This window comes from Cydia amplana, chromosome 10, assembly GCF_948474715.1.
Source record: "Cydia amplana chromosome 10, ilCydAmpl1.1, whole genome shotgun sequence".
Classification (NCBI taxonomy): Eukaryota; Metazoa; Arthropoda; class Insecta; order Lepidoptera; family Tortricidae; genus Cydia; species Cydia amplana.
The window spans coordinates 2267784-2293627 of NC_086078.1; the positions used below are offsets into that span (position 1 = coordinate 2267784).

The window sequence follows — 25844 nt, forward strand, 5'->3', positions numbered from 1 at the left end:
ATAAAATATATTATACTTTTACTAAAGATTCATATTTATTTTCCGTCAACGTTACAGGATTGTCAATTCATAAAAATAACGGACATGAGGAGACATCATAAAAAAAAGTTTAAATTTAATTCTACAGAAGGTACCTGTATGGCATGCCTTAGCTAAACAGGTATTATTTACAGAAGTAATAAAAGTATAAAACTCATTTTTTCTCTTTGCATCCAACTTTTAGTCACCAAATTGATAATTTTCATTACTTATAAATAAAATATACAAAGACAGAATAATACCCGCTCTTCAGTGGCAGCTGGGCAAACACAAAACCTATCACTTACCTCATATAGCAGCAAAAAGCACTGTAGTAAAACACCGCTTTACATTATTTTTTAGATTAATTCTACAGTAAAGCAAAATAAGGACTGTTATCCTTATCTTTCATGGAAATTACATTTGATTCCGTTGAATGCCACGATCCCTCTAAACGTGCCATGGCATGAGTTGTTGTGCACAATGCACAAAGAATGCTTAAGTATTATGATATCAAACTCAAAGTAATAATTGTGCTTTCAAGTTAGATTAATTTGTTACCTTTTGTCAATGATGTTGGCATAAGTGTGATATTTTTGTAGTATTAAGATATTTGTGACACTCATGTAAATATATTTTTTTGAAATATAAATAAATAAATGTAAAAACGCTATGGAGTGTAAACAATTGGTATGTTGGCTACGATTGTGGTTGATGTTTCCATGGTGTTGATGTGAGTGTTTAGGGCCATGTTATAGGTTTCCTGTCTTTTTTTGGCGGTGGACTGTCAGTTGCAGGTGTATCCTGAAACAATTGAAGGCTTAATTTAATATTTAACATATATGTAATAATGCAATGTGATACCTTTTTTGAGAGAATAAGTAAAATTTTGATTTAAGTTTTATCAGGATCATTTTTATACTAGAAAATTGTCCAATCCTAATAATTGTAAAATAATTCCGGAGTTAATGGGTTAGTGATGGATAAAACTGTTGAAATAATTTCAAATGGTAAGTAAATATTTAACATGTTTAAGTCACCGCAAGTGAAGTGAGTGAAGCGAGGTGTATGAAATAAAATGTACTTACAGAGTCTATGGACATTTTCCTTTTTAAATAAGCACCTTTGTCTTTATTTTCTAGTTTAATCCTTTTCATATGCCCACTTAACAAGTCCGGCGGTGGTTTGATTCTGTCGAAGTGATCTGAGTGCACAGATTTTCTTGTGTTAAATGCTGTATTTAGAGATACTTTCTGGGGCGCAGGCGGACTGACGGGTCGTGTTTTATTTAACACCTTTCCCCTTCCTGAGTCTCTATACCTTCTTTGACCATGGGGCACACAAAACTGATGAAAAATGTGTAACAATTCATCTCTTGCCATATTTTCTAGGTTCGGAATCCTCAAATGTCGCTAGAATTGAAAATAGATGTTTATTTACACGAAAGGCACCCCGAATGCGTAGTAACTGTAAACAAAACTAGTAGTAAACTATCCACCGTAGATTACCTCGTGAAGTACGTATATTAATTGCTCGTTGGTTAATAATTCGGGATGTAGTAACATTTCACAAGGGACAGCCATATTCAAACGTCTTATAAATCATCGGAAAGTTTATTAAAACATATTTTACCAAAATTCATTTTGGAGGCTTTTTAATAACCTCAGCCTCGGCCTCAGCTGATAATGACAGCTGACATTTGAAGGGCGTGTATGAAGTTTGCAATATTAAAAAGAACATGCACATAAGAGCTTAGACTAAAAGAGTATTAAAAAAAATAAACCAATTCCCCATTAACAAATAATTAAGAAACTTAATTTTATTTTTAATTGAAAATTAATCGCTATTATAGGGAATAATTTTACAGAAGGTACGTATACGACAGCATTCTTTGTAATCAGTAAGTATAGTGCTTGACGTATTTTTTTTTAATTAATAATACGTAAAAATTTTAATTAATTATTATTCAACAAATAACTGTCTCACAAATTCTTGACAAAAGTCTTTACAAGAAAAGAAGTCAAAAGAAGCAAAAGAGGAACCAACTTTCGCCATAGCCATCACTCAAGTCTAGTTGGCTATGGGTATTTTATTGGTTGGCTATGGTTTCTGTTTTCTGTCAGTTCGATTCAGTGCTGTCATGTGAAGCTTTGATTGTTTGCTTTACTTATTTCTAACGTTTTTATTTTGGACTCTTGAAGAAATTTTAATTATAGATATGTTAAAATTAATTTAAACGTTATATATTATCATAGGTACATGTGTGGCGTTCCTGCGTTAACCCCTCTTCTCTCTATCAAAAGTTTTAAATCTTATTTTATTTTCGCATAAATAAATCACGCGAATCGTAATTAGATCTCGATGTTTGTTTGTGAATAAAATAAGTGTTTATCAGTGCGCGTGTGAAATACAAGAGCAGTCAAATGTTAATGGTTCCCGCGATAATTTCGATGTTAGAATCGGATCGGGACGTACGCGCGAGGAGGGACTATGTTGTTTATCAGTGCCTTAGCGATCGGAATGGTGACCGGCTTGCAGAATGCTACCACGGACGTTGCGGCGGTCAGTGACGTCACGGGGGCGCCGCGGCGCGAGATGGTGCTGGACGTGCCCAAGCTGGCGCCGCCGAGTCAGCTGGACAACGTGACGGTGCAGGATCGGCCGTCGATGTGGGACATGTATTTAAACCCGTGCGGTAAATGGCGGCCGATAAACCACATATTTTTCCAAGTGGCCAATGTATTTTTTCTGCTGTCGTTCTTGGCGCCCCACACGCCGACAGGACTGATATGGTTGCGCGTGGCTCTGATCCTCGGGTGCACGTTTTCTGGCATCTGGGCGTGGAGTATCGAGTGCTATCTGGACGCTGTGTTGTGGAACAGTGCATTCATAGCGATAAACTTTGTGTATTTCTCGGTACACTTCTATTTGATGAGGCCAATCAAGTTTCACAAAGACATTGAAGAGGTAAGAAACATTCAAGTATTCCTTAATCTAAATATAGACCAATTTTATATGTATTATCAATTAAAAACTTACAGTACCTATTTATATATACTGCTAAAAACTGAACCGGAGATGGGTTACATGAGAAAACTTAAAATAAAATTATTCCTATACTGAAACTAATATTTTGAAGGTAATTTTTATGCTTTAACAATCACAAGCAATCAATCTTCTTAATACCCAAATTTTTTGTAAAAAGTCTCTAAAGAAATAAATCACATTCATTATTTTTCTGTCCTTCAGTTTGAAATATTTTTTTAAACTATGAATATTAAGTTTTAGTCCAATTAAACCCCATCAGCTGTATCATATCTTATCAGTGAATGATTATATAAATGTGGTGAATTTGCATATCAAACTAATGTCAGATAACACAATCTTATCTTTGTAATAACTTGATTTTTGCAATCTGCGCATGAATTTCTTTATAATTCAGCATTTGTCCTAGACAGACTGTCTGGCGAAAGTTTATTTTCTATAATACTACATGTCTCCTTAGCTATGTTAATAGTAAGTTAATAATAAAAATAAAATAGAGAAAATAATATATTATACTTCCTATGCAATTAACACAAAATAAAAATATTTATTTACCTATACTTCCATATCAGTCGCATCAGTAAAGGTTCCGTCACACAGGCGCGTTTCCCGGGCGGGGCGTGAGCGTTTTATATGTAAAAGCGGCGCGCCTCGCTCACGCCCCGCTCGGAAAACGCGCCTGTGTGACGAAGCCTTAAAACTGATATGGAAGTGAAAACTGCGAAATCAGAGGTATTTGAGAAGAGTCAGTAGACAAAAGTACCAAAGGTAGAGCAGTCTCTATGAACTCTTATCAGTGCACCTACATTGGTTACTCCAGCAATCGATCAGGGACTTCAGGGGCAATAGGCATTGCATGCAAAATTACCAAGGCACGGAAAACGCGCGTCATTTTGAAAACATTACCCTGTTCCGTACAACACAGACTTCTTTATACCAATGTCAACGATTAAATATTAAATATAAACGAAAATTTTCGACTGTTTGATGAAAATTATGATTTGTTTTCAAAATGACGGGCGTTTTTCCGAGCCTTGAAAATTACGCATTGATCGCCTATGTAAGCTACTTGCTAGTAATGTCATACGTCATGCTTGTGAGCACGATTTGTCGAGACTCGCGTACCTAACAATATTTAATGTCATTAGAAAAGCTGTTTTCGCTAATGCCAAACAGCTAAATGATGTAGCCAAACCAACTGTCGTTTAGGCCCTCAGCACACGATGCGTAAGCGTGGCGTTATGGCGTAATACGCGCGTAGAACGAGATGTATAGTCGTAGAGTAACGTAAGCGTATGATATCTCTGTCGTCATTACAACAGGCGTAAGCGTGAAGACTTGTATGCCAACAACACGATTACGCTTACGCGACGCTTGGTGCCCCGAACTCTACGCCTCTCGTACTAGTATCGTTTCTACGCGGTTAGAAATACCGATTCGTAATCTTTAAATAGTTTAAATAATAGGTTATGGATTGCAACTATTGCACAGCAAGCAATTCAATTTCCAATTAGTGCACAAACGGCGTTACAACCCTCAAACGTGGGTACAAGCGATTTAAGCTAGAGACTATTCCGAAACAAACGAACTGTCATTTATTTTAATACTTATACGTATTTTTCCGGCGTGTCCATTATATATTTGATATTTAAGTATTTAGAAACGATGATTTCAGAATGCATTCTCTATTCAGTTTATTCACGACCAAATACCTACCTAATACTCAGCCATCTACATCCAAGTGACGAAGATTTGGGTAAAATTTTCCCATCAATTTACCCGAATAATAGTTAAAAACATTTCAGCTACTTTTTGGGTCATTTCCTTCTCTATTTGTGTCTTGTCTAAAATGTTGAACCTAAAAGCTGTGTCTTTTATACGAGCACAGATATGAGTCATATTTTCGACTAGAGACCCGCCCCGGCTAGGCACGGGTTAACAAATTATACATAAACCTTCCTCTTGAATCACTCCATCTATTAAAAAAACCGCATCAAAATCCGTTGCGTAGTTTTAAAGATCTAAGCATACATAGGGACAGACAGACAGCGGGAAGCGACTTTGTTTTATACTATGATGTGATGATGGGCTCTACAAATCCAATATGTATCTTTTTATTTTCCTCGTCTTTTACGAAAAATCCACAACATTATTCAATCCTATTGCCCACTAAACCACTACCTCTACAAGTCCACTTCACTTTATCTCCAATACGCCTGGTTCTGACGTACAGCTACGCCTCCGGAATGAATCATGTTTTCGGGAAGCGATAGACGGAGCACGTGCTCTCACGCTCGAGTGTGGAGCTGGAGCGAGTTAACGGCGAATTAGGTATTCAATAACAGCGCTGGATCTAGAATTCTAGATTTACGTCCACTCGGGGAAAGGGGGATGAAAGAGGATTTATAGAAGTTTAAGTACTTTAAGTTATACATAGTTGCCTAGCACTGGAGTGCCACTTTCAGATATTGTTGAGCTTGAGCTCTTGCGTGTACCAAACATTGTAAGACGTAAGGAGACGGCCTAGTTCGAACAAGGCCTAGTTTCCTCAGGCTCTTATAGTGTACGCTTTCCTACTTTGTATTTAAATCTACAATACACTACAAATACTCTTTACAGTACATATGGTCCTATTTTCCCGCACTAGTGCGTAAAATAGCACTTTTTGTGCGATGTCAAAAGTTTAAAGGGCCATATGTACTGTAAAACGTTGTACAATACACGTGCGAATAGGTAATTCGCAACTCGTGTCGATCTAAAACACTCCCTTCGGTCGTGTTTTAATTTATCGCCACTCGTTTCGAATTTCCTCTTTTCCGCACTTGTATCGTAAATAACTATTATTGTTTTTGCATCGATCCTTATTGTAAATTGTCATGCGACGTACTACCTATCTGATTGCATTAAATTCCTACTCCCCTTTCTCTTTAAAATCGGCTAAAAGGATCGTTCACGGAATATTATATTAATACTACGCAAGTTACGCAACTAACGAAAGTATATAATGCAGCGATTTTAAACATAAAGGGGCCCACTGATTAACAGTCTGCCGGACGGTATCGGCCTGTCAGTTGTTCGGAACTGTCAACTTTTTGTTCTAACTGACAGGCCGGTACCGTCCGGCGGACTGGTAATCAGTGGGCCCCTTAAAAACAGATCAATCATGATAAAGTTGCGTTGAAAATCCAACACTTATTTATACCTCGTCCCGATCCCCCGATCAAATAAAGGAATGGTCGAGTGAAAACTACATTGCGTAAAGGAAACTAGTGGCCAACTAGAGTAACTTTTTACTGAAGTTTGTAAGAGATGTCGCCGAAGCGGTAAAAGTTAGACTGCCCTTAAGGAATAAACCGATGCCGCTTTCATCTGATAAATTTCTTGGTGACTTATGTTTTCAGTAGCAGTCTTCGTTGGTAATGTTTGCGTGTCATTGTAAGTTTTTACCCTTATTGGTGTCATAGAACATATATTCGCGTGTAAGCACGTGTATGAGGTGGGGTTTGAGCCCCTGCCGAGGTTTTCTCGTACTACAGTATGGGGTTGAAAAAAGGAGTGTACAGGTTTGAAATGATTGCCTTTAAAAAAAAAGAATGTGTACAACAACGCTCATGTAGCACCTCTGGAGTTGCAGGCGTCTATAGGCTACGGTGGCCGCTTACCACGCTTGCGAGCCGTATGCTTGTTTGCCACCGACGTGGTACTAAGAAAATCAGAGTCATCTTTCAGTCTACAGAATTAGAATTTACCACAAACCTATTTCTATTGGCAAATGGTTACTATAGGATCCCAAAGTAGTCCTCAGTGGCAAAATGAGCCTATCTCCAAACAGGAAACACGTCGGGTTACAGTACACAGCATCAATAATTCCGTGGACCGAATGATGTTATAAATACGCAAACCCTCGATAAAGTTAGTTGAATTTATCCGTTATCCGGGGGTTAAACAGCCGGTAACAGTTTGGGGGTGTAATGTGTGGGGCAATCTGTAAGTTACTTGTTCCAATCGTTTCGGCTTCTTTATTTACAACAGAACATCTAGAAGGAGAAACATTTGGATGCATACCAGGAGTTTTATTCGACAGTAAACCGGGCGTAGACTTTTTTAGTTTTATTTAAAAAACCTACACATCCTAACGTTTTAAACCCAACAAGTACTTGTGTTTATTAGCTATGTCCGCGGCACTGCCTGGTCATTCAAGGGGCGGTAAATAACCCTAAGTAAAGGTCCTGTTAAATAATATTAAAAAAAACCCTAAGTAAAGTTTGTAGTCTATGTCCATCGCGCAGATCTTTATTTTTGTACTACATGCCACATCAAATCGGCTTAATACTCCTTTAACTACTAAAGGTAACAGACAGACGAAGAGATTTACTTTCGCATTTTATAATATTATATTATTAGTTATGAATACACGGAAGAAAGGCGACTATTATGTAAGATCTCAGAATTTTAGGAACAGCTTTTAAGTAAACTTCGGCCACCTTACAACACTCGCAAAGTATCACAAGCCTGTCTCTGAGCTATTTCAAGGATAATAATCGCTAGAATCGTCTCACTTGGCCTGCGTTCCACTCGATATGGAAACCCATTGCACCACAAGCAGGCTCTGAAGGCGACATCATACTGTAATGCTCCCGTTATCTATCCTACTATTAATTGGTTTTTATCTAATCCTTTATCAGTCTTCTACTAATTGGGTGTTAACTCGTTTAAAATTTATGTTTATCCCTTGTCGACTTGATAAATTAATCATTCCTTCTGTTGTAAAGTAGCAGTTCTGAATAAGATTAAAGTACATATTTAAACAGGATTACTGGTCTAGTTTCTTGCTGTGTTACAACTTACTTCTTATGCAATCTTGAGCTTGACATTTATAATGCAATCCATGTCTATAATTCATACCAGGTATTGTACTACTGGTTTGTATACGATGTAATAATAAAAGGAATAAGTTATTATCTGATTTATTACTCTAGGAAACTTAAAATATCGAATTCAGCAATACTTTCCAATTTTCTTCAATGTTGTAACACAGTTTAAGCTTGCGAACTCCGTGAAGCTTAAGCTCTAAACTCTTTATGCAATAACCACAAACCTACAAACTTAAAATGTAAAGGAAAACCACGAACCTCCTCGGAACGATGTTTTACTGTTTTTCTACCTTCGTTTTCTTTAGCTTTCACGCTTTCAGAGCAGAGGGCCTACCGCGAACCACGTTCGACGTGTTGCCTCCCTGTCACACTTACGTACGAATTTACAAGTGCAACAGAGAGGCAGCACGTCGAACGTGGTTCGCGGTAGGCCCTCAGAATTTTCGGTACCCCGTTGCATGTTCCAAATCCGCGAGTACCTCACGGCATTTGCATGAGTTAAAAACTGCTATTTCCCCACTTAGACAGATTGCTTGGGCTTCTAAAAATAGGCCGGTTTGTGGCCTTTAGTTTTTGGATATTGATTGCACTTGCCGCAACTCACTCGATTTCAAGTGCAGTGCACAACCCTTTACGGGATGTGTTATAGGGGTCGGTTATTAACCTTAAGTGTGAGAAGAGGGGTGTTAAAACAGCTATACGGCCGATATTGTATAACTTTTCAATTCAATGGTTATCTGTCAATATTATATTCCTTTGCATATAATTGGGCCATTGGTCTGTGTTCGGCGATGGCTTATATTACATAACTATATATGTTAATGTGTGCAAACTGAAACGCTGTCGCTGTCCATTGCAGCTGTGACATGATTTATGAACGACATTAATGACGTCTTCAGTTTAAACATTTATCAACATCTTAGGTACAGTCGACGTCTAGGATATGTTTACATTCTTGCTCTTTACCCCAAAGAGTATTAAATCACTACGTTTTAAGAGTCGGCACTCTCGAACAAGCCTTAAACCGAATTAAGAACGTACATTGTGCCAACACACCAAATACATGTCAATACTGCCAACACAAAAAAAAACAACGCTAGGGCTCGACACTTCCGGTACCTACTGTTTATCGATATCGATAAATGTGCGATACGTGCTGTTGTACTGTACTACTGTAAAAGTAAATATTGAAAATCAGGTGGATTAATAAAATAAATGCAAAATATAAAAATAATTTTATTTTACATAATAAAGATAAGATACAAATAGTTTTATATTTACGTAGGCATATTACAATACGCTTATGAACGTAACTAAAGCTACAATCTACTTTTAGAGCACTCCTGCAAACACTGAGTCTTGCCTGTGAAGGCTGTGAACTCCAACTTCCCACAAAGGGAAAAAGCTGTCAGGCTCATTCACTTGTAGATATTCAGAGGTTGGAGTTTCATTCAGCCTTTGTATAGGTAAATATTCCAAATCCTCATTACCTGTTACCTTTACCCATAGTCGATATCTGAAATAAAGGGATTATCGATAAGTTGTTCGCACACTATTCGTGTCTTAGGTTACCTAGTTTTTTACAAGAAGAATCTATTCACAGAATGTTTTCGTTTTAATCAAGGATTGTAAACGATAAAAACTACTCCAAACTAATTAAATTAGTATCTGGTAACGACTCAAAATGAAAATATCGCACAAAAACATCAGTTTACCGACCTGTTTGAATCAAGGGGAAATCTTGCTAAAAATATATCAGAAGTAAGTTTCCTTACACGCCTGACCCCACAAACTTCACATTTTCTTAAAGATTTGCCCCCCATTTAACTAAAAGCTAAAGTTATTTGGTCTAAACACAAAAATAAACACGTAACATAACCGCTTTCACGACAATTTAGAATGACGGTAGACGTTTTACCGATCATACCAACCTAAAGAAAAGTAGGTATAATACGTCTATGTTTGAAAGCAAGTATGGTATGTGTTACCAAAATGCAACAGCAGTCATTTTAATTCGATAAGATTATTTACTATGCCTCAACGTTGGTAACAAGTACGTTCCTAAGTTATCATAGTATGGGGTGTCGATGGGCTGCTTTACCCCTTAAACTTAAATGTAAACATCTTACCAAGCGTCCTTATGGTACCATAAGGAGCTAACATACAGTTCAGAATTTTGTATTAAGGAAATAAACGACGTACTAAAAGTCTTTCCTTTCAGTCGGCAAGCAGATTATACGTGTTTGTTTGAATTATGAAAACTAACTGCACGAGTTATTAGTCTTTCAAGTCCCTGGGGAAATTCTGTAAACAAATAAAAATTGTGATTGTGACATTCATGAAACCTTAGGACATGAACAATATTAGAATTTGCGGAATTTTATGTCGAATAGAAAACGTAAATTTATGTTCACTTCATATACCTTAGGACCCTTAGGTAAAGGACGGCCACGCATTGTGAAACGATAATCATACTTATGGTTGGACATGAGTGTTTTCTGTTTTTTGATGATAATTTTTTATGGGTTTAACAAAGAATCGTAAAATTTAGGAGGCATAATCACAACTTGACAAGATCCTTACTAAATTTCAAATATTTTTGTTAGGACAATAAAAAGTATGGCGTCGTTTCACCGATGGGCCACGTTGAAAAACATTGCAGTAAATAATAGTTTATTTATTTAAAGGCGTCATAACTTCATAAGCCTACACTTGGCACCCTGCAATCCTTCGATCGGGTTAGTGGGGCACAGGGGTGAACGCTCCCATACGTCACACTCGCAGGGAATCGCGTCACCTATTTATACGATTACGCAGGCTGCACAGCAATGTACATTACGATACGATACAAGTGCGAAAAGTAGGAAATTCGCAACGAGTGGCGATAAATTGAAACACGACCGAAGGGAGCTAGTGTTTTAAATCGACACGAGTTGCAAATTACCTACTTTTCGCACGTGTATTGTTCGACGTTTTGCAGTACATATGGCCCTTTAAATTTTCAACATACGCACGTATAGTGCTAGTTACTGCACTAGGGCGGTAAATTAGCACCATATGTACTGTAAAAATAGTTTGCAGCACTAAAACATTTGACACGCTGGCTCTACAAATAAGATTGCTGCAGATATAACGTATCACGTACCCTTCGTATAACGAGATACATATTTAGCAAGAAACAAGGCGAGTGACTATACTGTAATACAGCGGATACATCAGCCATTCATACATTTAGATACAGGTCTATTTGATCTCCTTATTCATAAAGCTTAGAAAACCTGTGTTGAATTTTTCAAAATGCGGAAGTTGGCATTAAGGATAGCGTCTATAGTGCTTAAGACCATTGTGAGATCACTGTGATAACGACTCGACGAACTAAGTATTATTCACTTTTACATTTTCTAAGCTTAACGCGAGGTCTACAGCTCGAAGAGCCACTAGTTATAATTATGTATAAGCAGCACGCCTGCTTAGGTCGTTATTTCAATTCCTCTTCAACCACAATAGACAAAATTCCAGCCCAGACAATCTAAAGTTAGGATGTTTCCGCGACCTCGTCGCACAGTTGTGCTTTTCTAGCTTGTTGTTCCTTCTTGTTATCTTCAAACAATTCTATGGCTGCATGTTGACTTTCACGTGTCTTATAGACTATGTAGATAGATTATGTGGCTGCACGTTATTAGGTCTTAGCTTAAGTAGGTCTTAGCTGAACTCAATTGATTTTCTATCTTAGCATCCCTTTTTTGCAGGCAGCATTTGACTCTACAATATGTGTGAAAAATTTGTAAACTGGCAATGATATATCTTTTCGAATATTTCTCCAATCTTACAGCAAGAACCTAGTAGGCAAGGTAAACAAATTCCAAATATCCCAATCTAACAAGACCTAAGGTGTTTGCGGGTAAAACTATCGATTTTATGCAAAGGCGATGCACGCCGATGCCAATATCGTCTGTTGGTCCCGTTCCGTGGATATTGTAATTGGGATCATCAGACTTGGCTCTCAACCAGTGTCGTATCGAATGTCTATCACAACGGGGACCTTTATGAATTAATAAACTTGTTTTAGGAAAAAAATAACCCAAAGTGTGCTGATGCTGGTTTGCACTTTTTCTAAAACATTTTAGAACGTAAGACCAAGTAAGGCTTTGCTTAGTTGTCAAATCTACAGTGACAGGCTACTTCAAAGCTAGGGATCTAAGTCCTTATCGGCAATCAGGGCTACAACAGGGACCCCTAATTTCTGCCATCAATTTCTCTTTATTATTTGGAGGAAGAGGAGAAGGAGAAGAGAAGAGAAGACAAGACATAAGTAAGTATGGTTAAATTGTGTGTTTCTCATGCGCACCCATTTATTTGTATGTAACCCAGTGCTAAAGACTACTTACTGACTACAGATTGGAAACTGCCCCATTCTAGTAATTTATGGTTTCAGCTTAGAGCAGGGTTCCTTGCACTCTACATTGTTGCGCCCTGAAGCAATTTGCCTGCCCTAGATCCGCCACTTACAAGCTCACATCTGATTGAACCATATACTATCAAATGAAATCGGACCACCCTAAGTTTTCATGCCAAGTGATAGTGATACGTCAAGAATGGCGCTCCTGTGGGCTGTGTATGCATTGTCTTTGCAAAATCGGTGAAAATCTAGCGTGGTCAGCTAGATTATTGCGACTAACTTGGGAGGCAATAATAAAAAATTAAATTGCAAGAGCAATCAACCGACACTTGAATTGCAAAATGTAATACCTATCCTCTATCTAGGTATATCCGAAACGAAATGAAAAATCTCCATTAGCCTAATCATTTTCTTGAGTCTGGGATCTAAAAGTCAAAGTTCACTTAATGTTATTACCTTAAAGGCGCGAATGTGAATTTTATGTGCACAGCGGGCTGCGAGTCGATAAAACAAGATTGATGGAGTGCGTTTACCAGCTTCCACTTGTAACTATCTCACCATTTGCGGCACTTGCCCGTTAACTGATGTGGACTACTTATTCATCCGTAGATGGGTGTCCGCTGTATTTGGTTTAGGATTTTAGTAAAGCCGGCCTTGTACCATCCAAATTTCGTACTATCTTCGTTTAAAATTACCTAGTAAATACGATCCGAGTTGATATTTCCAAAAATACGGGAAGCGCTGGTGGCCTAGCGGTAAGGGCGTGCGACTTGCAATCCGGAGGTCGCGGGTTCAAACCCCGGCTCGTACCGATGAGTTTTTCGGAACTTATGTACGAAATATCATTTGATATTTACCAGTCGCTTTTCGGTGAAGGAAAACATCGTGAGGAAACCGGACTGATCCCAATAAGGCCTAGTTTACCCTCTGGGTTGGAAGGTCAGATGGCAGTCGTTTTCGTAAAAACTAGTGCCTACGCCAATTCCTGGGATTAGTTGCCAAGCGGACCCCAGGCTCCCATGAGCCGTGGCTAAAATGCCGGGACAACGCGAGGAAGAAGAAGAAGATTTCCAAAAATATCGGTATTTGAGCAATACACAATAACACTAAGCTTAAAAGGCTAATGTTTCTAAAATAGCATTCGGTAAAATTCGATAATGCAATTTTACAAAAATTAATTCGATTCTATCTCCAGCGTCAGATTATTGAAACTTAGGTATAAGCTAAGCCATCTTTCAACAGCTTTAGCGTACTTAGCTCTGGTTTTACCTACTTCTCGTCCGGTTAACTGAAAATCAACCGTGTTTAACACGAAATAAAGTATACTTTTCAAAAAGGAGCATAAGCAGTCGATTTTAACGTGGAAAGGTGTGAATCACCTGCAAATGCGAATCCTTAATTCCTTACCACAAACTCACAGCCACTCCACGGAGTTTTTTCATCGTCTAAATTTACCGACGCCCGGAGGGATCGAGTTTTTTCTTTTACCTGCTCGTGTATTTTTAATACCTGTGCAAAGTTTATCGCACGTCACGTCGTCATTTTACAGCTTATAACCCTTTAAAAGCAACCTTGTCGCTCTCCCCACAGGGAGTTAGTCGCCAACGCAATTACTCTTGGCGCCACGACCCCTTTCGCTCGGGGTAAAGGCTACCTGCTAAATACTAGTTAACTTACAAAAACTCGTATCGTCTTTCTGTCTTGTATTGAAATTGAACTTTATCTCGATCAGAACTAGGCGATTTTTGCGTTTTATTATTGAACAAGATACATGTTGTTTGTGATGCCTTCAGGCGACTATGCAGGTCTGATCCGGATCATTGGACAGAAAACATGATTACATGATCATCAGTATCAACACATAGTATGTAATATCTACATGTTTTGTTTCTCACATTAACAGATCGTCGGAGCGTAAATGTACCTTTGCACGTTGGATCTTATGTTAAATAAAAACCTCATTAACAACGGCATATTTCGCCGCGTATTATGGAAATTGAATCGCTATTAAAGCTATCGTGCTGGTGTCACAAAATCGATTACGTGCAACCGAGTGCCACTAAAAGTTTCCTGTTCGCGGCAAATTCGCCCCGAACTCTATTACGGTACATTTGTACGTGAAATATGACAAATTTTAGGGAGGCGCCGTTTGGTAATAGAGTGCTGTATCGTTGGCGGTTCTTTTATTGAACGCGGAATGGCGGTGTCGTTTGACACGACAATTATTAATAATTACCTAAGTAAAGTTGCTGTCATTTTGTCGTTGTTATATAAATAATGCACCATATTATAAGTACAGTCAGGCCAGTAGCAGCTGGTGTTTTATTTTTGCTCTTGTCGTGTCGATAACGGCAAAATAAAAGCATATATAATAGCAAACTTTTTGACACTAGCAACCGCTTTGTTTAACGTTTCTTTGCCTAAATAATTCTTTTCGTCTTTTTCGCAGGGAATGTTTGTCATTTCTTTGCGTTTTCCATATGGCTCGTACTTATCGCGTAATTTGGGACAAGACATTTTAAAACACGCACACGCAGACTTAATAAGTCACACGAAACGAAGGATCTTCCCCGCGTTTTCTTTTAACGATAAACGTACGACTCGTACGAGTGATATTCTTTATTCGTTGTCACGTGTACCAGTATCATTCCATTACACTTCATAAAGTTAAGTGACAATGCTCACTGTAACTGTTTTACTACTTCTTCTACAATAACAATTTTATTGTTTAATTGTCTATTCAAGCTGCAATGTCGGGTTCATGGGCTTCCATGAAAGAGCATTGTTCCTATTGTTTTAGGTCATAGTCATTTAATTGCATTTCCTTCTATTCACACCTTTTTCAGGTTCTTTGTTTGCATTCTGTGGCAGATCGTTCATTATGTAACGGATTTATAGCTGTTGCTTTTTTCCAACATAGTAAATAGTTTGCTAAATAAGGCTTGTGGCTTTATAAGGTGTTTCTAGAACAGCCATATAGATACAGGGTGTCCAGCGCCAGATTAGTGGCCATGTTCTTTTTCCGACAACTAGCACGATTTGTGTAATTTCTGAATTTACTGATTGAAATCTCATACAAATGTAATAGATTAGGTACGCGTAAATTACGGTTACTGTAAGGCAGCCTTGTCACCATTTGTTATACTCGTTAGCTGACCTTATTGGGCCCAAGTGTCAAACTGCCTTGTTACGTAGGCTGTTTGCATTACGCTAGGGTTGCCAAATCATTGGCAACATGGACTGGGAGGTGAGGTAGCTTTTCAAAGTTCCTGTATTTGCGTACTTTTCGGTCTTGCGATAATCTAGAGAGCTGGGCTAGGGGCTAGGCCAGCCAAGATGTCAACGTACAAATTGACTAAATATTATTCCACTACTTTTTACCCGACTGTCTTAATTCTCATTGTAATAACTGGTTATGCATTTGATCTGGATTTGTCATGGATATAATATTTTAGTTTCAAAAGCACGTTTCTGATTGAACACATATTAGAATTTGGTTTTTGTTAGTAATCCTAGTAGCATGACTTGCATTCTCGCGCGCGACTCCAGACTTATCAGGCTAGCCGGTCTGGCGTCTCTTTTGTCTATTCCTGACAAATGTCACGAATGAACCAAATTATGAAGGGTGTGCTAAGTGGTAACCCTAAATTTAGCATAATATAATATTGACACAGACATAGCATTTAGCAGAGTGATAGTGAATATCTGCGTCTAATGTGCCCAGATTGACGGTGGATTGGTTCAATTTACACTGATTTAAACTTTCACGATTTTTACACATTATTAAATTATACAACGGGACTTAATCGCGTATTTAAGTTTTAAGATTTACCTCCGACGTTTCGAGGAGGTAACGTCGGAGGTAAATCTTAAAACTTAGATACGCGATTAAGTCCCGTTGTATAATTTAATAATGGTTCAATTTAGTTCATCAAATTATCAGTTTAATGAAAGTTAGTTAATGAGTATGCTCCCACAAGGTTTCCGTAGTTAACTAGGTTTGAGGACTAACTTTGCTAATTTTACGTTGGTTCATCATCAAGATTTAGTCACTTTAGTTCTATCAAGTCCTTAATTCTTAGATCTAGTCCTCAATTAGTCGGGATCTTGGTTTTTAGGGTTCCGTAGCCAAATGGCAAAAAACGGAACCCTTATAGATTCGTCATGTCTGTCTGTCTGTCTGTCTGTCTGTCTGTCTGTCCGTCTGTCCGTCTGTCCGTCCGTATGTCACAGTCACTTTTCTCCGAAACTATAAGAACTATACTGTTGAAACTTGGTAAGTAGATGTATTCTGTGAACCGCATTAAGATTTTCACACAAAAATAGAAAAAAAAAGAATAAATTTTTGGGGTTCCCCATACTTAGAACTGAAACTCAAAAATTTTTTTTTCATCAAACCCATACGTGTGGGGTATCTATGGATAGGTCTTTGACATTGAGGTTTCTAATATCATTTTTTTCTAAACTGAATAGTTTGCGCGAGAGACACTTTCAAAGTGGTAAAATGTGTGTCCCCCTCCCCTGTAACTTCTAAAATAACAGAATGATAAAACTAAAAAAAATATATGATGTACATTACCATGTAAACTTCCACCGAAAATTGGTTTGAACGAGATCTAGTAAGTAGTTTTTTTTTAATACATCATAAATCGCCTAAATACGGAACCCTTCATGGGCGAGTCCGACTCGCACTTGGCCGCTTTTTTTTAAATATATATTGAAATGGCACTTTTACTCAAATTTTTTGGTTGAAAGGGCTTCACAGTTGATATTGGGTCAGGTTCTCATGAAGAGATCCTGGTTAACTACATAATACATATTACTACTATGCACACCTTTGTGTATTTTTTATAATGACTCGTGAATTTTCTCTCGGAATGTAGTACCTATTGTGTTTTACTGGATTTTTTTGTTACCAGTTATATCTTTAACAAAAGTTAATTCCTCCCAAGTACCTATTTAAAAAAGGACTGTCCGTCAGAAACGTTTCACTAATTCCTCCTAACCACTTTTTAAAAAGGACTTTTTGTCAGAAACTATTCCCCTTGCCTAAGTTTATTATTGTCCAGTCAGCAGTAGTAGTTGCTAAGCGGGAGAGGTGCAAAATGATCTTGACGTGACTTTATTGTTGAGAGAATAAGAGCGTGTCAAGGTAATTTTGAACACCTCGACCGCTTAGCAACTTCTGCTGCTGACTGTCCGCGTCACTTCGCCATCCTCCTACAGCTTCCCGCTGCGCAGTAAACTTTTCTAATTGGATTCCAATTAGTTTCAAATGTCAACAAGCAATAGCTTCGTCCAATTGTCTGTTGCTGGAGGGTATAATACAGGTTCATTAACAAGTTTATGCTGAAAATAGCAATATGGCACTCTGCTGGGCGTAATTACATTAGATAACTGATAAATAGGTGTCAATTGTTTGGAGGGTTATGGATTTTTAGCACTTTATGTAATAACTATTTCGTTAGATTCAATATAACTTTATGTCCAGAACAGAACTAAGTAACCACCTAAGGCTTGATTTTCAGAAAATTGACGTCTCATCGAAATAATCGAGACAAAGAAAGATGGTCGAAAGTGTTTGATTGCTCATTGAATAATTATCCTTCAAAACCAATATTACCTACCCCTACCATCTTCTTCTTCCTTGCGTTATCCCGGCATTTTGCCACGGCTCATGGGAGACTGGGGTCCGCTTGACAACTAATCCCATGATTTGACGTAGGCACTAGTTTTTACGAAAGCGACTGCCATCTGACCTTCCAACCCAGAGGGGAAACTAGGCCTTATTGGGATTAGTCCGATTTCCTCACGATGTTTTCCTTCACCGAAAAGCAACTGGTAAATATCAAATATTTCGTACATAAGTTCCGAAAAACTCATTGGTACGAGCCGGGGTTTGAACCCGCGACCTCCGGATTGAAAGTCGCACGCTCTTACCGCTAGGTCACCAGCGCTTATTCCTACCTACCCCATCATTCACTGTTAACTGACAGTTCTTAAACCTTATTGCGTACACATAAGGCCCGGCCCTCCTATGGTCATTTATGAGTGTTGCTGTTAATTCCAGTTCCACCTCTAGGGACAACGCAAGAAATTTCCCATGTGATTCAGATATCCGATAGCGCTCTTTTACAGTCTTATATATCGAAGAATCGAGGATTATCGAAGATATATACATATATACGTATAATCTAGAGTTTTGTCCGGATATGAAAGATTCAACGATACCATGACGATACCAAAATAAACCCATCTCCTCTCACTGTACATTTTGCAAGATGACTTATTTGCACAACTGCCCATGTTGCTCCAATGTTTACTTTTAATTTGTATTCCAATATCCATTCGCCTTGCACAAATAGGTCGCAAGTCGCAACTATGTCAGTGATTTTATTGTGATTGTATCCATTTACTATTTCTGGAAGACTGAAAATACGCTCTTTGCTTTTACTTGCCATTTGTAGCGACACGACATTGTTTTAACTCATTCCGGCGAGAGCACTTGATTCTTGTAGCAATTACTTTAAATAATGGTGTTACATATTGCAGTGCAAGAAATATACTTTTCTAGTGTACCCAATACCTAATTAGGAAAATGGGAGTATTAGTTGTCCGCAATTACGGCAACTTTGTCGGTAGGACATTGTTTCAAAATTAATCATTTCGTGCCAATGTTTTAAAAAAAGCAAAAAGCATCGGAAAATAGACACTGGGCACCCAAACAACAGGTGCATACAAACAGGAGAAACGATAAAAAGAAAGAGTTCTTTACTTTGATGTTTCTCACGGGATGTTTTACCTCAAGTATTTATATGTATGCTTTTGTTCCAGTAGGTATCATTCAGTTGTCTAGTTCATTATTCAACTTTATGAATGAGGTAAAGTTGTGGAAAGATACAACATTGATGTGGCATCCTTGGAACTCTCTCAACCTTCTCAACTTAGCTGTTGGAACTTGTCTTAACCATGATTTACTTCAATGCGGTACGGTAAAATTATTACTTCGAGATGTAAATAAAGACTAAGAACATATGAATACACTATTACATTTACCAACTTGCGTATTGCGTAAACTAAAATGAAATAAGTATTTACATTCGCATCACCTTTGGGCTTTGACTTTTATTTGAGACGGTGACGTCTGTGCCGAATATATTTGTTATTCCCGAAGACGTTAGTGTTTTCGTTTTATTAGGTTAAAATAGTTTATTCCTAACCGTTTAATAAAGATAAAGATAATAAAGGTTACATATAGTCCTTGGATGGTAGAGTTGGTAATTTTGTATGTTAATGATAATGACAATTATCGTAGCAAAAAATCCACGGCCGGCGTGCCCACATTTCGCTCAGACTAATTACTGTAATTATGCCACAAATACTGTGGCAGTTGTCTACAGTGTCTCATAAGCCAAAAGGACATTTGAACCGAAGGAAATAACAAGACTTTATCGAGCTATTTTAGAATGAAAGATGAATCATCTTAGATGATGTTTGTTTCCCAAATAAAGGCACCGAACTAGGCATACAAACCTATAAGTAGTACCTGAAGAACCACAAACAATCCTCTACAGAAGGAGTGTTTGTGGTTCCAGAAGAGGAGCATTGCGTTTTACATGACCAGAATCTATTTACCTACATTAATGAAAACTATTAATTTCCATCAACATTTTCACCTATGGTGGTGGTTCAGGGCTTTATTCTTTAAAGTGTTGGCCATTGCTGACAACTGCCCTTTTACCTGCACTTTTTAGTTGCTTAAACGTAGAGATTACCTATACTTAAACATTATATTGCATATTGTATTGTATTTTTACCAAAACATATTTCAGAATAATAATAGGAATAAAGCTGGAACATATTAAAATACACAATTATCATCATAATCTCAGAGCAGACGAAACGAAGCCCGCACTTTACATTCATCAAGCCATGCGTTGTCGATTGTAATTGCGAGTAAACATATTGAATACCAAAAGGATGTAAGTCACTATAACACTTATATGAAAATAGGATGTTTTAGTGATTTAACGTGTCTCGGGTTACACTCGTCTGGCGTCGATGGACGTGATCTGAAATGCATACGCATGAATTACTGATGAAATTGAGGCTCGCACACCAATGAGAATTTTGCAACAGGTCAAATAAAGGCTTGGTTGATCCCAATTAAATGCTAGCTACGGCTCAACATAATGACGGCGTGTTTTGTAAACTGCCTCGTCCTTAAATACATTACATTCCAGGAAAATCTGTTTATAATGCTTTAAACATCTGTATTTCATTAGAAACGATTCCACTCAGTTAAATAAGTAGATATCTAATATCTAGTCTTAGAGTCCGAACCGTTTACTACTCTAGGTACTAATAGATACACAAGGACGTAATAAGAATAACGAACAATTTTCTTAAGCTATAATACGTACATAACATATCAAAATCGAAATTGAGCTTGTGATGTAGAAGTCAAATAAGATTGGAAAAATGCGCAATGCATTCGAGTATAGATAGACCAATATTTTCTTCCCAGTAAAGCAAACAGAACCATTCTACGCCCTCAGATGAATATTTTCGACGTGCACCCGTACAATGGCTCGGCACAATGTGGCAGGAATTTCGCCGTTCACTAAAAACTTCTATTGTTTTGCCTACCCGGACTAAAGACTGGTAGAATATGCATGGCTTTAGAGGCTTAAACCGCACTCTCAAATGTGGAAATTTAATAATCCGTTATGTTAATTCGGTTGGAAGGACCCGAAATGCAAATGCAAAACTGGTGTTAGAATTTTAAAATAGGCTTAGTTGGACATGGTTACAGTGAAAACGTGAGTAAAAAGCAGAAATTTACATTCAGACAAAATTAGAGTGTGTTCGGAAAGAGAAGAGTCGTGGAATGTATTGGGCCCCATACATTCCACGACTCTTCTCTTTCCCACAGACTCTATAATTAAATCACGTTCTTATTAAAATACCTATAAAATAAACTCTTTCGAGATGATTTATTAAAACAAAAAATTAACAATTAACTACAACATTTAGCACAAAGTATACCAGGTATCTATAGAAATGATAGAATAAAGTGTGTTTGAGCAAATCCTGTCGAACTATCTTCCCTTTACTTATAATTCCATGCCGTGAATTGATTTACTGGGAAGACGAACGCAAAAACATATTCCAAGAATCGTCTCGAGACCCACAGACTAACATAAATACTAAAAATAACTCCCCAGGCTGTCCTCTGCATGCTTATTAATTTACGCAAAGCTCGAGCCACTTGATTGATCCATTCAGTCCACGTTCCGATGCAAACTATACGTTGCTTGGAACCGCTGTCATTATCTTTATAAGGATGGCATTTGCAAGAGACTTATTATTAGACTGAATCACATGTCTTCCAGACTAAATTATGTACATCTGCGGCATAAACTTATGTGGGCGACAGTGCTATAACTAATATAATATTTATACAGCGTGTCCTTGTGTAATTCTCTAGCAATAGTCGTTATATCATTTTAATTAAGCTCATTTCTCGGAGCTTAGCTGAACTGTTGAGTAAGGAAGGCTATTTTTATGACCTAAGATGTTTGCACGTTCCGTTTAGGTAATTAGCCTCATATTTTGAGGAAGCCAGAAACTGTCGGCATAGGACAAAATTAAATTTAATGAATCATGTCATTTGAAACTAAGTTCACTTACTTAATGTAATCGTATGCTCAAAAGTGATGCCCAACATTAACCCGCGAACAATATTGTGTCACTTGCAATTGCGATTGCAAAAATCTGGAGAAATATAAAAGCAAAAAGTTATGAATAGATAAATTCAAGCAATTGTTCATGATCACAAGGGACTTGCAAGACAAGACCTTAATTGCAAACGCCGTTATTTTTGGGGTACTTACGACAAAATTAATCGCAGAAGTCTGATTGGATATTGCCTAGCAACAGTACGGAAAGCCGTGATTTTTAAAAGGAAGCAGCAAATTACTTCAAATTTTACAACAGGAAAAACTCGTTTCATAACATTTAATTTAACCGGAGGTTTAAGTCACCAAAAGTATTAATTATGATAACTAATAGTGATTACACAGATAGTTCCTAACCTAATTACTTAAAATCTTGTTTTAGCATGGAAACATTGGAAACTTGGTTAAACTTAGTTACGGCGTAAAATACACTACTCACTAGCGTTACCTCGTAGACGCTTCTAGTAGTTTTCAGATTTGAAATGTAATTATGTATTGTCTTATGTTCAATATCCTCCACAGGTATACGTGGCCCTCTTCAAGCCGCTCCGCGTCTCGCGGCGGCAGTTCCGGCGGGTGCTCCGCTGCATGCGCAACGTGCGGCATCTCAAGTGCCACGAGCTATACGCGCATGAGAAGGTTACCAAGGTGGACAGTCTCTCCCTAGTACTGTCTGGCAAGTAAGTACATGTCAGCTTCCGCTTCGGTGGGTTCAACGTGCGCCATCTCAAGTGCCACGAGCTGTACGCGCATGAGAAAGTCACCAAGGTGGACAGTCTCTCCCTAGTACTGTCTGGCAAGTAAGTACTTATCATCTTCCGCTCCGGCGGGTTCAACGTGCGCCATCTCAAGTGCCACGAGCTGTACGCGCATGAGAAGGTCACCAAGGTGGACAGTCTCTCCCTAGTACTGTCTGGCAAGTAAGTACTTGTCATCTTCCGCTCCGGCGGTTTCAACGTGCGCCATCTCAAGTGCCACAGCTGTACGCGCATGAGAAGGTCTCCAAGGGCTCTCTCTCGTGCTGTCCGGCGAATGAGTACACCGTCTCAGTAGGCTTTTACAGGAGTGCCGCGACAGTATCCCTGAGTCTATCAGTCCCTCTCTAATTAATACAGTTAGAAAAAGACAGGTAGTCTACGTCGCGGGCGAGCCACTGTTGCAGCGCCTATGCTAAGCCCACAGGCACTCGCCGCACTCGTCTTCTTCAGCTACGTCATGCTGCTACACGAAACGTGGTGATGATGATACACGGGCCAGTGAATACAATTTTTCACAACCACACCAGTTTCAACCATAAACTTCTCACAGAGCAGTTCACAAAATTTTTACTCTAAAAATGGAGAAGATTATCTTATGTTTATTATTTTTTTACACAATTAAAACATAATACAAAACTGCTGGATCGGTTTTTGTCAAATATAGCTAAGAACCACCGCAAGGAAACTCTCTTTCACGTAGTAAAACCGCATCGAAATCGGTCCACCCGTTTTGAGAGTTACGATGCCACAGACAGACAGATAGACATTGCCGTCAAACATATAACACCCCTCCTTTTGTGTCGGGGGTTAAAAACACGTGTAGGTATTTGGAGTTTTTACAACTTCACGAAGTTCCCTGATGTAATATCGAAACATTTCCCGTAATATCTAAGGATCTCTTGGGAGTATATATTGTATAAAAACATCCCAAGGGGTCGATAGCGTGACGACAACTCGTAAAAATAAAAGACCAAAGTCCTGCCCTGTCGACGTCAAAGATATGTTAACATTCCTACATCTTCTTTGTATTACTTCTTTGTAATAAGGCGTTAAATCTGTACTTATTTTTGACGTCGACTGCACACGAATCTTCATGAGTATTCAAGATACACTGAACCGTAATAATCTGTAGTATAGGATAGGTTAAAACCCAATACGGGAAACGGATTAGGTATAGGTACCTCTAGGCATTGTACATCTCTAGGCCGTTCTTACCTCGGGTCGGTTTAAGAATCCTACAGATGACGAATTACTAAACAAATAGGTACACTCTTGATGTGAAATGTTTGGGTAAAAAATAGAAGTTAGAGTGTACAGGGGCCCGTTTCTCAAAAGCTTGTAACTTGTAATACAGCGGATGTCACTTTTTGACAGCATTTTTTAGAAAGGGACGTCCACTTGTATTACAAGTTAAAAGCTTTTGAGAAACGGGTCCCAGGTATACTGATGTTCGTTAGTCCATAATAACGATTCTAATTGTCAGTTTCACCTTAATGGAACTGGAAGATTGTGAGAGTTGTCAATGATCCGAAGTATCCGACCACATCTTTACTGTTAAGAGAGTAAAAGCGTGTGATCATTTTGAACACCTGGCACACCCCATTTCTGCGCCTGATTAACTTTTGTCTGAAAGCGGCACACATTTGCAACTGTCCAGAACTCCAGACGCCTTATACGCCATTATAGCAACTTCCATAATCTAATCTAGGTTACCACGTTACCAGTGCCTACCACGTAATACTTTCCACATTCACTTACTTTCGGATGTACGGAACTTTGTGCTTGGTTGTTCTAAGAGAAAATCCAAAAAGACAACAACGTTTCTACTTTTAGGCAAAATTTATCCCACTGTCGGTTGTTCATAAGGACGATTTCTATTTGCATCTCCTTTTGGTTATGCGAGCTCCAAAAGGAAAATGATCCAAAACAAGTTTATTATTAAGAGAGTATTAAGCATGCGATAATTTGTAACACCGGGCGCTTAGCTTTTAGGTATTTCTGCTTCTAACTTTTGTCTGAAAACAGCACACGTTAGGAACAGTCCAGACTTATCCGACATTTCAGCTACTTCCCTAATCTAATCTAGGTTACGAATGCCTGCATGTGGCGCGAATAGTTTTCTGTAACGGTCACGTCATACTCACAGATTCACTGTATGGGATATGGAAGCATCTTTGTGCTTTGTTGCTGTAAGAGAAAATAAATACAGACTCATTTGCCCTGTTCTCTGTACTTCTCTGAATCAATGGTAACTTTCCTTCAAAAAATAGGTGCCACTGTGCTTTAGTTTATATTTAAGACCAACCAATGGAAAGTTCACCCTATCTTCCATTTTTTCCAAAAGGACGACTAATTATATGTACCTACAAATAAGTCAAATGTTACTTTCAACCAGGGATCGGATACCGGTATTTTTTGTATGGGAACGGAAACGGTATTTTTTCGTTCTTTGCTAATTACTTCATTTCTAATTGGGCAATCTAATAATATGAAGTCGTAACCTAAAAACACAACTGAGTCCTACATTTTGAGTATAAAATAATTAGAAAAATATGGTTATTTCTAAGTTTTTGCAAAAAACCGGTTCCGATCCCTGCTTTCAACCTTCAACAATGGTAACGATAATTCAAAAACACTACAGCAGCTCACAGTCATAATAGAACTGCTACTGCTGACTGTACCACGAATCGCACAAGAATATACGGCACTCTCAAACCCTGTGGAGTTGTGGACCCGGTGGACCGGCCACAAAGACCAGTCACAAAGAACTAATGCCCGCCCAAACGTCATTCAGTGTGAGCTGGCCGCACTGCAATTCCCTTTTGTGACTGCGTTAGAAATAGGGTCACTAGACTTACCACATTGGAATTTCTAATTTACGGGACAAGTGGAACACTAGGTTAAACCAATTAAGGACATAACATTTTTCCGAGTTTCTAACGTTAAGCTCCAAAAAATAAAAATTAAGTAATGAGAATTGTTTCACACATTGTTCGTACCGAGGTAAGAA

At 38.2% G+C, this 25844-nt stretch overlaps 2 protein-coding genes across 3 annotated transcripts in view; one reads left to right on the plus strand and one right to left on the minus strand.

The window, feature by feature from the left end:
• Positions 1-759: 759 nt before the first annotated feature.
• On the minus strand, positions 760-1680 carry LOC134651451 (ashwin-like). Its single transcript, XM_063506559.1, has 3 exons — positions 1527-1680; positions 1107-1430; positions 760-822 (listed from the first exon to the last, which is right to left on the minus strand). The coding sequence occupies exons 1-3, from the start codon at positions 1599-1601 to the stop codon at positions 760-762; spliced, it is 462 nt and encodes a 153-aa protein (XP_063362629.1). The 5' UTR covers positions 1602-1680.
• Positions 1681-2115: 435 nt separating this feature from the next.
• The window catches only part of LOC134651392 (blood vessel epicardial substance-like), a 67849-nt gene continuing 44120 nt past the window's right edge, over positions 2116-25844 (plus strand). The window contains exons 1-3 of one of the 2 annotated variants that reach the window (XM_063506488.1): positions 2116-2985; positions 22599-22715; positions 22956-22996. In XM_063506488.1, the coding sequence (XP_063362558.1) occupies positions 2509-2985; positions 22599-22715; positions 22956-22996 (635 nt within the window). In that variant the 5' untranslated portion in view covers positions 2116-2508. The remainder of the gene's footprint in view (positions 2986-22598; positions 22716-22955; positions 22997-25844) is intronic. The other variant, XM_063506489.1, reaches the window with a different exon arrangement.

Coding starts and splice junctions, on each gene's coding strand:
- LOC134651451 (XM_063506559.1), bottom strand. CDS start 1,601: ATGGCTGTCCCTTGTGAAATGTTACTACATCCCGAATTATTAACCAAC. Junction 1,431..1,526: donor TAATATACGTACTTCACGAG/GTAATCTACGGT, acceptor TTTCAATTCTAG/CGACATTTGAGGATTCCGAA. Junction 823..1,106: donor GGAAAATGTCCATAGACTCT/GTAAGTACATTT, acceptor CAATTGTTTCAG/GATACACCTGCAACTGACAG.